A 15,028-nucleotide genomic window follows, 5' to 3' on the forward strand; every position below is an offset into this window, starting at 1 on the left:
GTACTTAAAAGCAAGTATGGTCCATAGCTTTAGGCCTGGCGTAGGCTGACTAAAAATCTGTGGTTGATTCTACATCATATACTGCAATCAGGTTCCTGTAAGACAATGGGAGAATGCATGGTATGCTGCCTTTCTTGTAGGAAAACGTTCCGGCCAGCAGAGCGGGCACTGGGCGCCGCCGCGGTGGCACTTCAGCAGGGGAACAAGGAGGGAGAAGTAAAGAAGGTACAGAGGGGCTGCTCCCCTACCTGACATACTGCACTGGGCAGCTCGCTGGGGGGGCCTGCAACCCTCACCCTGGTTACTGCCAGAGCTGTCTAAATCTTCATGCCATGAACAGCTGATGGAGTTTGCCTTTCAAGTTGGAAAACCAGAGATTAACAAATCCAATGCAAAAGGTCACGACCAGACCTGCGTGGCTGCTGCTTGTTACTCCAATATTCTTTTACCTGTCTCATCTCCCACTGGGAGAGTTTGTTTCCTGTCGTGCCTGTTGTTCTGCAAGCATTATGGAGGTTACCGCAGCCAAAAAACCGCTCTCACTTCTCACTACCCTGGCCTTTCATTTCTCCCCTCAGGCTGCCCCCTGCTCTGTGATGGGTCTTGCATTTAAGAGGCAGCAGGGTGAAAATGGTGGAGGAACTGCTGGCCTAGGAAACAGCCCTAACCACAACAACAACAACAACAAAAAAAAAAAAAAAAAAAAAAAAAAAGAAAAGAAGAAAGGAAAATTAGTTTTTCATCTGAGTCAACTAGCTGAGTCTCCATGGGGCAAGTAAAATGCTGGTGCCAGCCCAGGGCATGGGGAGCCATAGGGTGGAGGAGGGAGAGAACATGTTGCAGGTACAGAGGCTGAAAGACAAGGGTGAACATTTTCTCAGCCGCAGTGTCAATGTTCGTGCATGTGACACCACAACTGCACACACCCTTGCCTTTCCAACCACAGCGAGTGAGGGAGTACAAAACCACACCAGAGACTGGCACTGGCTAGCAGAGACCCTCAGAGGCTTTGCCAGATGGTTTTTCCAGGAGAGAGATCTCCCTGCCACTGTGTCACACCACATCTACACATCCTGCAGACCAGGCTGAGTGCTTTTCAAGAGAGGAGTGTAACTTAAAATGTGGCGTAATTTAAAATGTGATGACACCTGTCAAAAAAAAAAAAAAAAAAAAAAAAAAAGCTTTTCAGGGGAATAGAGTAACTTGATTTTAGTGAGAATAAATATTTTAAAGAAAACTTTGAAGTGCCTGATTTTGACTGAAGCATAAAAGAAATGGAAAGAGAAAATGTTCTTCAGTATTTTCCTGACTGAGGCTAAGCATAAAAGGCAGTAAAAGTGGTCATTTAAAGCAAATGTGGTATTTTCAATCAACTCAAATGCTTTTTAAACTGTGGAAGCCAATTTCCTCATTTTCATGTTGCGTTTTGTTACTCGCTTTCTTTTGTAAGAGGAGAAGCAAGTAAACGGGTGATTGTTTAACATTGTTTAAAAAGAAAGCATTCAGAAAGCCAAGTGCAGGCTGCAGCTTTACCAATGCCTGCATCACACACCTTTACAGTAAGTCATTGTCCCTGGGCTCTAGTGGTGTAGGAAAAGAGAGCAGGAACAATCAAAATGACCTGAAGAAAAATAATGGCATTTCCTGTTGGGTGTTATTTTTCCTCTGTACCCTTTTGGTCTTTTCCTCCCGAATAATCCATGTTTTAATTACTACCAGGAGTGTCTTTCCCCCCTCATCACACTCTCAACATGTAACCTGTACCCAGCACAGCCAGAGACAAGGAATGACCAAAACTAAGGTCTTGCAAACAACCTACAGACATCCTTAAATCTGTGGGAAACTACAGAGGAGTCTCTAGATCCAATGCTGTTTTATTGTGAAACAGAGATGACTGAAATCTTCCTGACAATCTGCAAATACCCATCAGAGTCACCTGGCTATGCACTAAACCACAAGCATGCTCAGGTGGGCCGTGTCCCACTGGCTCTGTGAAGCCAGTCATGGCTGTGTACAGACACTGTTTCACTCTCTGTCTTCCAGCAAACTTCACATCAGGGGCTTAGAGACTGCCAGGAAGGTACAGTCCTGTCCTACAATACACTTCCATTTTAGAAACTGCTGTCCTGCCCATCTCCAGGTGCTTTTCAGATGTCACCTGGAGCCTGACTAAGCACAAACCTTTTGATCCATGGATTTGTTGCTCTGCTGTCCACAAGGAAGCCCCCTCTGGTGATACAAGGCACATGATGATACGAGGGCAGGCACATGCTCTGCTCCCTCCAAAACCCCTCAGAACAGAGCACCAACATGGGACAGGGCTGTGTGGGTCCTCCCCACTCCAAAGTTGCCCTGCAGATTGTGGCTTTCTGTTGCAGCAAAGACACTGCTTTTGGGCTGTGACAGCTTTTCGATAGGACAGAATCTCAGGAGGGAGAGCCGGGCTTGGTTTTTCACCTCTCTTCATAGCCCACTATGCCAAAACACCAGAGGAGAGACACCTTGGCTTTTCACATTGGGGGACTGGTTTTTGTTTGGGGTTTTTTTGCTTTTTTGTTTTGTTTTTAATTGCTTCTCTCTCTCTCTTTTTCTTTTTTTTTTTTTTTTTTTTTTTTTTTGAAGGAGTTGGATTTTTTTGCTTTTTGGTTTGGGGCCTTTCTGGGTTTGGGTTTGATTTTCAGGGAGGGGGAATTGTTGTTTATTTGGGTATTTTTTTCTTTGATTTTTTTGGTTTTTTGTTTTGCTTTGAGGTGTTTTTGCTCTTCGGTTTGGGGTTTTTTTTCTTTTTCTTTTTTCTTTCTTTTTTTGTAATTTTTGCGTTCGTTTTGCCTCCCCCCCCCCCCCAGTTTTTTCCCCTTTTCACCCCCTTTTTCTTTTGGGGGGTGAGGGGGGAAGTGGGTCTCTCTCCTTTTCCCTTTCCCCCCCCCGCGCTCGGAGGAGCCGCCCCGGGTGGCCCCGGCCCCGCGCGGGGCGGTCGCGGCCGCGGGCGCAGCAAATCAGCGGTGCCGAGGCCGCGCATAAGAAGGGCGGGCGGGGGCCAGCGCCGTCCCTCCCGGCAGCGGCAGGATGCACCATGAGGAGCTGGCGCCCCTGCAGCGGCCCCGCTACGGCTGTGAGTGGGGTCGGGGGGAGCGTCGGGCGCCTCGGGCCTCTTTTATTTCCCCCTCCCGCCTTTCTTTCTGTCCTCCTCCCTAACCGGCTTTCTCGGTTTGACTCTGAAAGAGGGACTTGGAGGGAAATAAAACCCTCCCAGCAGACTCTGTTGCAGCGCTCCGGCTTGTTTTAGGTTAGCTCGCAGGGGGCTCCGGCTGAGTTTTGAACAGGTTTTCATGGGGCTGGGTTTGTTCCGAAACTCTCTGAACGGATTATAGCTGTAATTGCGCGCTGCAACTTGGGAGCTTCAGGTTAGAGCCGGAGCTTTGGGGTTTTAACTTCGAAACTTGACGTTATGTAGGTATCTCTTTGGGTTGTAACTTTATAACGAGTTGTGACTATAGCTTCGGGTTGTAACTGTGTAACCTTTGGATTATCACTTCGGAATTTCGGAGCGTAAAATGAAAACTTTGCTTTCTGATTTTATAACTTTGGCTTAGAACTTTGTAACTTTAATAACGAGGGTGAGGCGAGAAGCAGTGCAGGTCTCTTTTCAGAGGAGGTGTCTTTACTTCCCAAACCTGAGTTTAAGAAAAGCCCTAAAGCACATTCCCTGTGCCTGCTGCGGCTCTCTCAGCACTGCTGTGCTGCCCTGAGACCCTGCGCTGGGCTGTGCTTTCTCCCAGCTCCAGAGCAGGGCAAGCCACTGGCTGAGCTCATCCCTAGAAGAAACGGCTCTGTTATTTCAGGCATTGAAAAATGTGAACATGCATGTTATTGCAAAGCTTATGACAACCTTGGCATCCTGTATTCTGATGAGCAACTTCCCAAGTCTTAGCATAGCAGCTTTGTTTAAGCACAGTTCTGAAACCTCTGTTTTGAAAGAAGCACAAAGCACCTTGACAGTGTTAGGGGTCACCTCGCTTCCAGGGCTGACAGAAAAGGCAGTGTTCGGCAGCTTGACCTTCAGTTTGGAGGATGCTGTGCACTCCTGAGCAGTTTGCTCTATTGATGCCTGCCAGTTGGAGCAGTCTGTAGAACTTGCCTGTAGGTTTCGTTTTTCATTTACGCTGTGTAGTAGGTGGATGAGAGGCTTTGGAAGGTGTGTTCACAGTTGTCAGTAATGATAACGTATTTTGGAGTGGTTACCACAGGCTTAGGCTGCGTGCCTATGCTACTGTGCTGGCAAAAGTATTTTGCTTGTGAAGCCAATCTCCCACTCACCTCAGCTTGCTGTGCCACTGCCTGCATGGTAGGTCAGTGTCCAGATGGTGTGCCGCATGATGCTCCAGCCCCACACTGGCACTTTGTCCACTTGCCTGACATGTAGAAACTCCTCAAATGTATGTGGTGTGCCCACCAGGCCCCCAGGAACAGAGGCTTTCCTGTGCGTATCTGGGTCTGGCTGGTATCAGAACATGAGTGGACATGTGGCACTTGCTATTCTGCCATAAAGTCCAATATGGTCAAAGATGAGGCATTGACTTAAAGGGCACATCCATTGTAACTTAAAAATCTCAGGCCTTACTTATTGTGGAGGAAGAACAACCATCTTAAAGGGAATGCGTACAGTTTTGAAAGGTGTGAAGGTTTTGGTGGGGTTGTTTTTTGTTTGCATTTTTTTAAGGTGTCCCTGCCCCCTGGCACTGGGGTTGGAGTGAGATGATCTTCAAGGTCCCTTCCAACCCAAACTGTTCTAAGGTTCTATGATACGGTCTGCCTTTCAGTATACATGTTTTGTTATGATAGTTCAGAGCTGTGGTCGCCAGGAAGGAGCTGGTGCGTTGAGTTGTAGCCACTCTCTTGGTGTTTGATCTCCTGTCCCAGGGACAGGAGCTGATGAATATGTACTTCTAGGCTATTCTGATGCCACTTCCCCTCTAACTGATTCTGCCTGTGCTCAGGCACCAGTGGCTATTCTGTTCTTCCCAGAGCGAGAGTCATGGCTGTTGTACAGCACTGAATACTCTTTTTTTTTTTTTTTTTTTTTTTTTTTTTAGGATGGATTTTTTTTTTCCCCACCCTTTGGGAGCCTTTGGGATAGCATTCCTTGCAAGGGATTGGGCAAAGGCTCCTCAAATAAACCAGTTTGGTGCCCATATAGGAAAAAAAAAAAAAAAATCCACCAAAGAGCTCTATGGAAAACTCCACCCATCAAAGAACAAAACATAGCCTTGTCTGTAGTGATCTCATAAGCATGTCTTATCTACACTGTATCTGCATGCTGTTTTGGGACAAGGAGAGAAGCAGCATCTTAAAAAGAAAAAAAAAAAAAAAAAAGGGAAAGGAGAAAAGGCTCCCTAGTTAGAAAGCTTACACCAGCATTGTCTGAGCTCTTATAAAGCCAATCATAAATTGTAGGTTCCCTGCATGACTAAAACTGCACTTTGGATCGCTAGCAAACACTTCCCCATGTTGAACACCACATCTATGCTGGATTTCCTACAAGAGTTAATAAGTTGTTCAAGTGAGGCTATCAAATCGGTAAGATTCCTTGCTTTAGTGACTTAGTATTGTTTTAAACATTTAACTTAACTTGGACTTTTGACTTTGGCTTCAGACTCCTGGCAGAGTTTGTGTATTGCTCTGAAGAAAGTTAGCATTTTACTATGATAATTCTCTGCTAGAAACTGTATGAACTAGTGCATGGTTATCAGTAGCATTTAATTTTGATAAATGGAGAGGAAGATATATACAAACCTTGGCTACATTTTGTAGCCTGGTGGGTACCAGTAGGGAAAAAAGTGTCCCTGAGCATGAAACCTCACAGCCCAAAGTAAGTAACTGGGAAGACATATCCCTAACCTATAAACTCATTTTGTGTTACAAATTTTGCTCGTGTAGTAGCTCAAGTGTACACATCTGAAAAAAATCTTAGAGCTGATAATTTTAAAGTCAAGAAATAGCTGAATGAAATCAAACAAGAGTATCCTTTTCTGGGTAGGTGCTAATTCAGGATGAACATGGTTCGTGAGACAAACAGGAGCTCAAGTCAAAGTCTTAGAGCCTTCTCTTAGCCTGTTAGGGCCAAAGTATTGTGGCTTTTTGGACCATGCAATGGAAGGTGCCTCCAGCTCTGCATTCTATCAATAGCTTAAAAGAGATTTCTGTTGGTGCTCCACTGAGTCTTCCAGATATTCATGTCCAGCGCCAACCCAAGTGAGATCATGCAAGTACAAGGAACCAGCTTATGCAGCAGAAACTGTGTTAACAGGCACACTACAACTGAGTTTACATAGCTGGTTTCCAGTCTGGCTACAGCTGTTGCCTGGTTTATTTCTCAATCCCAGCACAATCACATGCAGAGGTCCACATAACTGCAGAGAATTGGGACTTGTAATGCAACTTGAGGTATGAGCCATTTTTACAACAGAAGTGCTGGGCGCTGTTGAAGATTATAAAGACAAAAAGTATAAATCTTGAATGTGCTTCACAGATTAAATGTGAAGTTTTGTAAATAGGAAGGTAGCAAATCGGGAAGCAGTGTGGGAGAACGCCTTTTTCATAATACTCTTGGGTCTTTTATAGTTAGTTCTCACTGAAACCTGCGTACAGAAACAAATACTTAAGTTTTAAAGAAATGTCTGAATGGTTTCACCACATTTCCAGGAATGTAATAAAACTACAGTGAGTGAGGCCATGAGTGGCTGGATTTGCAAAGGATTTCAGGCATTTCCATGTTCAGAGTAGCTGAATTAACATACATCTCAGGTCACTGTATATCGAGTGGGAGAGAAACTAGGTGCTTCAGCACCACCAGACACACCTAATGGAGACAAGCAGCTAAAAAACCTGCACCTCTCCTGCTGAAGCTGGAAAGCCAGCTTCACTGGGTGTAGATGGGTAAATACGGGGAAGCTTCATTTTGCTACCCATGATGAGGGCGTTGCTTGTACTTCTGGTCCTGGATCCCAGGACTGCTTCTGTTTGGCCCTAGAAGTGCAGGAGATGAGACAAATAAACATCATGAAGGTTCAGGAGGGAAACCTGCCTGTCTCTACAGGCAGGGCAAACCTAAAGTGAAACAGAGCCTACACCTCTTTATGAAACTGCATCTAGCTTCTTTTTTTCAGCAGGATGTGAAAGCTTGCAAACTAGTAGCTTTCAAAAAGCATTTAACTTCAGAAACTATAAATTTGTTTGCATGTCTATGAAGCTCAGGGAAACAAATGGTTATTTTTTAGGGGGGGGGGGGGGGGAAGGGGAGGGGAAAGATCTTTTGGTAAAAGTTCCATAGGATTTTTCTAACTGAAAACAGATGGGTCTTTTGAAGATTCGGAAAAGGAAAAAAAAAAAAAAAAAAACCCACCCTCACCCAAAACCTTAACTGTACTGTATGCATATATATTCTTTTGGGTGTATACTTTCTGGTAGTACTTGTGGGCTTATGAGAACACTTCTCCTTTTTTATTGATGGGTGTAATTTGGCAACCAAATACACTGTTTATCTCTTCCAGTCTTTTGTAGTTTGCTAATAATTAAACTGCTGAATGAGAACTTGAAAAGTTTAACTGCTTTGTTTAACCAAGTGCACATAATTTATTTGATAGGAGTGGTTCTCTGTGTGCTTTTTGTGCAAAGCAGACTCATCTCCCCTGAAGTCTCTCGGTAAAGGACGGAGCTATGTTGCAGCATGCTTAAAGCTACTTGAATGCTGTTGAAACAGGAAATATTAACATTGTGCTGGAAACAGGATTTATAGCATACACAAGTGTGCTTGATCAAGTTCAATACTTGAGGAGGGAGTAGGAAGTATGCAGACTTGCAGCTCTCCTGTTAAGTGGTGGTTCAGTTACCTAGTTGTTCTAGCTCAGGATTTGCTTGATACTGTTGCTGATTTGAGCTGCCTATGATTTACTAGGAATAATCTTACAAGTAAGGTGGAAAAAAAAAGCCTGGAAGTGATAGGCAGGACTTGTGGGTCATATTTCAGTGGGATGATAAGCAAGTATGCTCTCCTGTGCTCTGCTCCTTGCAGGAAATTATTAACCTGCTGTTTGCTTCTCTTGTTCAGGCTGTTTCGGTGTTTTTTTTCTGGAACAGGTATCCTTGTACTGCCACATGTTGCAGAATGAAAGCACAGGTGCAGGGCAGAAGATGTGCCCACCCATCCTGGGGAGCACGACCAGGGAGGGCAGGGACCAAGTGCCTCTGTCTTGGGGAGGGGAGGCGAGGCAAGCAGGGAGGAGTGCCTGCTGCAGGCACCTCGTTTGCTGATCCCTGAGGAGTTGGGCTGGGGCAGGGCACAGCTCGTTCGAGGCAGTGCACTCATGGGTGCACTACCTGCCCCTCAGTGTTCACCTTCAGATAACAGCAACATCCTCTTCCGTCTGCTGCCAGCTGGGCTTTGAAAAGGGTTGTCTGCAGGGCACCTACTGCCTTATCTTCTCAGCTGTGGAGAGATGGGGGCTGCTGAGCCCCTGGAACAGGGGCAGGTTTGTGCTGATGGACAACACCTTGCCCCGGCACTGCTCCAGTTGTGTTTTGCTGGCTGCTGTGGTGCTAGCTGGGTCTGTGGTGATGATGGGCTGGTGGGGCAGGCAGTGCCCACAAGGTGCTCTGTAGTGGTTAAAGGCCTTGGCAGTGTGTCAGGGTGGGCCATGTGGCAGGAGAGAGAGAGGGGACAGGGCCATAGTCCTTGCATGGAGGTCTTGAGCATAGAACAGGAGTGCTTCGGTTTGATCAACTTCCTTGCTATCCATCAAGGGACTTATTGAACCAGGTGGTGTTCATAGAATCTCTGCATGGCTCCTAAATACCTTTTGATATATGTAAGCAAATAGCCGTTAAGAACCTGTGCTGGAGGCCAATTTGAGTGTTAAATTACTGTTTCATTCAAATAAGCATGCACTAGCAAGAAAAACTTACCTGGAGGAATTATGTCAGTTCTTAGTTATCACTTATTGCTGAAGTTAAGAGGTCGGCTGAGTATAAATTCTTCAGGAGTCAGACTCAAGGAGCACCTTAGAGCTCTGACTCACAGATGCTGGCATACTGCTTCCAGCCCCTGAGGACCTGCAGCCTCAAGGTGTGGTGCCTGCCTGAGCTGGCAGAAATGACTGTCCTCATCCCAGGTGCTTCTCTTGGCTTGGATGTATCAGGCAAAGCAGTCTGTGGCTTCAGCTAAAGTGGGTGATGAAGGATGTGGTCTCTGCAAGTCCTCCCCTGTGGACTCTGACCTGCTTCTTTCAAAGTGCAGTAAAAGCTTTTGTGGCACATAGCAAGATATTTAAACAGATTTTTACCAGGCTCAAAAGTCTGAAGGGAAATATGTAATCATGTATGCTATCCACCTTCTACTTTCTATTCCAGCTGAAAACTAAGGGTACCTCTTGCATTGTGCTTGATTTGTAAAGCTGCTCAGTACACTGGTTACATTTGCAGGATCAGAGCCTCACAGCTTCTAGAAGCACAGCACAGAGGAATCCAAGGGCAGTTGGAGTGGGAAATGCCCAAACTCTATGCAGAAATGCGCTTCATTAAGGCAACCACTCTTTCACAGGGTTGTAATGTCGGTTTCAAAGGTGTTTTCGGCAACCATAGGTAAGTACAGGGGATATGTGTCTAATAGTCTAGTTGAAATTATTAGAAACAGAATAAAAAGCTGAAACAAGGACATCGGTTTGCTTTGCCATAAACATGATCCTGTATCTAGGGTCATTATCTCAATGAGAAGGTGCTGGTTTTAACTGGTGTTAATTACACTGCAATGCCAGCTCCCGCCTTGCTGCATTCTGTTGCAACTGGTGAGGTTTCAGCAGCCTCAACTTGTCAAGGTGCTTCAGCTGCTCTGTCAGGCTGCTGTGGTCTTCACCTCTAGCCAGCACTGCTATGATGGCACAGAGACCTAATCCGTAAAGAAGCTAATCTCTCTTTGCAGAGCTGATTTGCATTGCTGGATTAACAGTCACTTCAGGCCTCTGCAGGGGCTGGCTGCAGATCTCATTGCTGGCCTGAGGCAGGGGGAACATTCTGGCCAGGTGGGACTGTGGCAGCCAGAATTTAAATGTGTTTAAATTGCTCTGGAACCGCACCCTGAAGCTGTGGTGTATGCTTTCAGTCAGCTCTGCTGGTGGAAGAAGCAACCTCGACTCCTTCTATGGGATTATTTTTGGCTGGATTAGATCCCCTGCCTGGCTCACAGCATGAACCCGCAGACAGGTCTGCCAACACAATGTAGTAGCTGGAGCGGGGATGAGTACAAGCAGTAGGGGAATGGCAGGTCGAGTTGATTTAAGTTGTGTTACTGCTGCACATAGAGCTCTGGAAAGTGTGTGTGCAGTGGGACAGCAAAATGTGCAGGAAGCCCACACGAGTGGACTGGGGCACATGAAAAGTAGCAGTGGGACTCCCCTTGGGTGCCTCTGCTGTGGTGCTGCTGGTGCCCTGCCTGCCTGCCAGGACTGGGGCTGCTCTCAGCTCTCCTGCTGCCCAGGGAGTTTTGAGTTACAGAAACATTTTAGAGGGAATTTAGTCTCTATTGCTGTAGCTTCGATCCCTAAGTGTCAGTAAAGGCATGGCAGCATTTGCCAGGCAATGCAGCAGTGGTAAGAAACTTGTAAGAAATACTTGTCAAAATACGAGATTGCTTGAAGAAGAAAGAAAAGTAAATGCTTTTTATACATAAAATAAGATTTAAGATGTTTTTCCAACCCTCTTCTGCTGCTAAAATAACTCTTGACTTGCAGGGCCCCAGAAATGTAGGGATGAGATGTCACTTGCGGTGTGTGTGGCTTATTTCTGGGATTTTTAGTTCTTCATGCCCAACTGATTTACCCAAGCAATAGCTGTCTGGCCCCTGTTCAGTGGTAAACAAGTCTTAAATTCCATATGTTCTCAATACAGTCTAGCAGAACAACTAATGCATTGAAATATCAGCATGGATATGTGGTGGTGTAGCTGAAAAGGAAAATGAAGGAGTCCTGGGGAAAGCAGGGATTACATTTAAATCAATCTGGGGGAGAATTTTTACCAAGAATAAATGGCCAGCTGTTTTTACAAAACCAGGCACGTAGTAAATGTGATTTCACTACGTCTGAGCTCAGAAGTTGTTTGGAATAATGCTTTTCAGACCATAGCACAGATTTCTTTGCTGTGATTTAGGAGAGGCTGGGAGATGAACCAGGCTTGGTTTGGCATTTGAAGTTGCATGGCAGCTGACTGCTGAAGGTAGGTAGACTTGCAGCTTGCCTGCAAGGATTGGATGTGATCGACTGCTGCTTCGAATTTATATCACCTCTGACAATGATAACAATATTTAAAAGTATTAGAATGCTCCAGTAAATACACAGCTTTTATCACATGTATAACAAGCTTTTTGCTTGTGTTCCAGTTTCTACTTTCATACAGATCATGAGAAGTAAGACCACATGGTTTTGCTGAAGATTTCACTGTTGTGAGTTATTTCAGAACAAAATGAATCAAATTTCTTGGCATTGTGCATAGTAACAGGCAAAACAAGGGCTGGTGTTTCCTCTAACACGGAACCATGGAACCATGGCAATAACACTCAGTAGTTTCCTTTTTTTTTTTTTTTTTTTTTTTTTTTTCCACTTGAAATTAATTTCATTAATGTTTACAGAGGCTTCTGATAAAAATAGGGGTGGTTTCTGTAACATTCATCTGTACCCTTTTTCCCTAAGACTATGGTGGGTAGGTGCTGTCTGGTAGGCTGCTTCTGTGCAGGCTGAAAATGCTGCCCATTGACAGGCCTATCTTAGACTCCCCAGAAGGATGAAAAAGTGAGCAGTCAAGATTTCTGGGCTCTTATAGCAGTAGCAGAATTGCTCTGCACTATCTTCTTGGGCACATTTGAGATGCACATTTGCATCTGATCCAGTTAATTTAATTTCCCCAAGTTATAGACTTTCTTGGAAGTTGACCATTTGCGTGAAAACTGTTACCAATTACGTAGAAGTATTCCATTTGTGCTCACTAAAGGCACACAGCCTTTAGTGTGCAGGCCAGGACAAGCAGAAATACTGATGAAAAACAAGGCTTATTGTGACACTGGGTCTCCACAGAAATATTTCCTATATAGATCAGGAATGGCAGAGATTCACATGGCTAAGATACTGCTGGTGAAGTAGTTATTTTTTGACTGCTTTGCATCTTGTAGCAGCTGTAAATGCCTTATAATAAGGAGGCTGACCATAGTGTGTGAGCTGGAAACCAGAGCAAAACTTGGAGGAAGAACAGTTACAAGTCCTAGCAAAAGACTTTCTTTTTGAAGTACTATTTCAACAAAGGAAATGGACTGCAGCTACATAAAAGACTGTAAGAGTCAGTGCTCAGCCCCTGAGCATATGCATTTCCTTGTTCGGTAGACACTTCAAAACTTGCAGACGTATAGCTTAGTTCGATGCTAAGTTTACACGTGTTGCTTGTGTTATGGTTGTCATAACAGTGATTGAAAGCTAGTTATGCTTCCTTTATTTTGGTGGTCTTGGTAATGCTATTTCAAGCAGACTGCTTGTTTTGAGGTGCTTACACAATGTTTTTGATATTTGATATGTAGTGTTGTCACTGAAGTGGTTTCCTAGTGGAAATGGATTCAAAGCATCTAAGAGGCTGTCCTGTGGCCAGTATATGCTGCATTAACCCAAACTTTTTTTTTTGGAGTGGGCTATAGAGTAGACACAAGCAAGTAACTTGAAGAATGCAGATCTTCAAGATGAGATTGTTTTGTGACAGTTTAGAGGACATATGAATTTAATAGAACAAATGCGGCTATACTTGTGAGTGTATGACCTGGGTGAAAACTTATCTTGTGAGTGCAGTAGTCAGTGACTTGTTCTGGAAATGGAAGTACTTGGTTTATTGACAAATTAGAAGGAACATCTGGCTCATTCTGTATCTGATTTTTGCAACGATATGTACAATGGTAGATGTGTCGTTGTCACTTGGAGCAGTCTCAAGCTTCCAGTTTTAGGTACTGGATGTACTGAGTGAAAAAGTGAGGATTTTTCTGCTCTTTTCATACCTTTCCAAAGATTACAAACTTAAACCTTTCATGCTTTTACTTTTTCCTGTGGTTTAACTCCTGATGATGAAGGAAAAAATAATTCCTATTACTGGGCATGTGTGTAAATGAGAAATAAGAGCAGGAGTTGTCCAGAAATAGTGTGGGCAATTGCCCCACAAGCAATATTTGCCTGCCTGTGTGGTGAAGTGACCTAGCAGGGAGCATTGGGAGAAGGTTACCCTGGAGCCAGTAGTGTCAGCTCCAATAACTCTGCAAGCACTTGCTTGCCTACTGCAAAGTGGAGGCAGCCAAGAAGGCTTCAAGTGGTGAGTGAGGTTATTGCTAACATGAGACCACCTCCAAACTGGTTACCTGCATGGATACACTGAGTTTACATTCTTCCTGTGAGAACATCTCATCCTACCCTTGGAGCAAGAACAAAGAAGGCGCATCTCCATTCCCTGTAACTTGCTATACCTTCATGGGCCAACACAGTTGGCAGGGCCAAGAGGTTTTAGGATGGGATCCTAGCATGTGAGCCTGATGTTGTATCTCCATCCTTTTTTCTTTTGTGGTTCCTGCTAGTGCTGGCCCATCTCAGCTGCAGAAACAACTGCTGACTGCACAGTGGTTTTCGGCGTTGCTTCATAAGCAGCTCAGCTGCCTTCCCAGTGGAGCTGGGAATGCTGGAGGGAGGGCAGGAACCACCGTGGCTCCATTCAGTGTCTGCCTCTGAATGCCCAAGGGTCTTGATTATCACCTAAGCTTACCATACCTGTATGTTAATATTATGCATCATACATCATTATTTTTATGTTCCTGTGAATTTCAAACAATTTTTTATATTAAAATTGTTCAATCTCATTGGTCTGTAGGTACAAACTAAATCTTCAGATGTGTTATCCCTAATGCTTTTTTTTCTCCTCACAAATATTAATAAAAAGCCATTGTGCCTGTAGATCAAAGAATCTGAATTACAAACTTCAAAGATATTGGCTGTAATAATTACTTAGGAAATTAGGCAAGACAGTTAGAGGGAAATGTGTTGTTCAAGTTTAAGACTGCAAACCTCATGGCATGCATGCTTTTCTTTTTTATTCACGTGCTTGTGTTTATCTTGAAGGAAAAATGTGCTGCAACATTTCAGGTGATTTCTGGAGCTCCTTTCTAAGTGTGGAGAGAGTAAAGCAGATGATTTGTTCAGACCTTGTTAGAAGGACGACTCTGCAACAGAAAGGCTGGGGAAGGACCAGGAGATGACACACTGCCAAAGGAAGAATTGCAACCAGGTGTCAGGGCTGAGGGTTTCTACACTGCAGTGTTTCTCAAGGCAATTTCAAATCTACTCAGTGCTTACATGATGCTCTTGCTTATGGCTTTTCCCAGGCAGGTGTTTCAGTCCTTCTGAGTCTTATGGTTCAGACCTTATGACTTCTGTAGCCCTTGTCCGAGTTACTCATTGACACTCAGACACAGCTTTTTCCTCAGGTTCTCTTTGTCTTTCACTCTTGTGTTCCTGCTTGTCATCCTCCTGTTCTTTAAGCTACATCTTACCACATTTCTTCCAGCTGATTACTGTACTGTGAGTTTGCTGGTAGGAAGTTTTTTGGTGTCAAACTTTCAATGATCTGAATATTGAATCCATTTGGTAATTCTTCCCCCCAAAAGAGTATAATGCTAGACTTTTCTTCAGGAGGTGTGAGGAGCTCTTCCCTTCCTCTCTCACACCCCCTGTCCCTGTTGTTCTTGTCTTCCTCCTTTCCCACAGTCAAGAGTAGCCCCTCCCTAACCAACCTCCAGCTAGTAGCAGTTTACTGTTATGATCTCAGACTGTAATGCAGGTGAGATTTTTTTGACATTTTCAAGATTGAAACAGAAATCGGACAAAGTTCCAATTTAGCCAAAAATCCCATGCAGCATTTGCAGGGCATTATCGTAATATATTACTGTTTAAATGGCCATCAGTCATCT

The 15,028-nt window shown here is 44.5% G+C and overlaps 1 protein-coding gene across 4 annotated transcripts in view; it reads left to right on the forward strand.

The window, feature by feature from the left end:
• Nucleotides 1–3,036: 3,036 nt before the first annotated feature.
• Nucleotides 3,037–15,028, forward strand: part of IQGAP2 (IQ motif containing GTPase activating protein 2) — a 123,912-nt gene continuing 111,920 nt past the window's right edge. For all 4 annotated transcript variants that reach the window (XM_030512468.1, XM_030512469.1, XM_030512471.1 and 1 more), the window contains exon 1: nucleotides 3,037–3,112. In XM_030512468.1, the coding sequence (XP_030368328.1) occupies nucleotides 3,067–3,112 (46 nt within the window). In that variant the 5' untranslated portion in view covers nucleotides 3,037–3,066. The remainder of the gene's footprint in view (nucleotides 3,113–15,028) is intronic.

The sequence above is a fragment of the Strigops habroptila genome, chromosome Z (genome assembly GCF_004027225.2).
Source record: "Strigops habroptila isolate Jane chromosome Z, bStrHab1.2.pri, whole genome shotgun sequence".
In the NCBI taxonomy this organism is placed as follows: Eukaryota; Metazoa; Chordata; class Aves; order Psittaciformes; family Psittacidae; genus Strigops; species Strigops habroptila.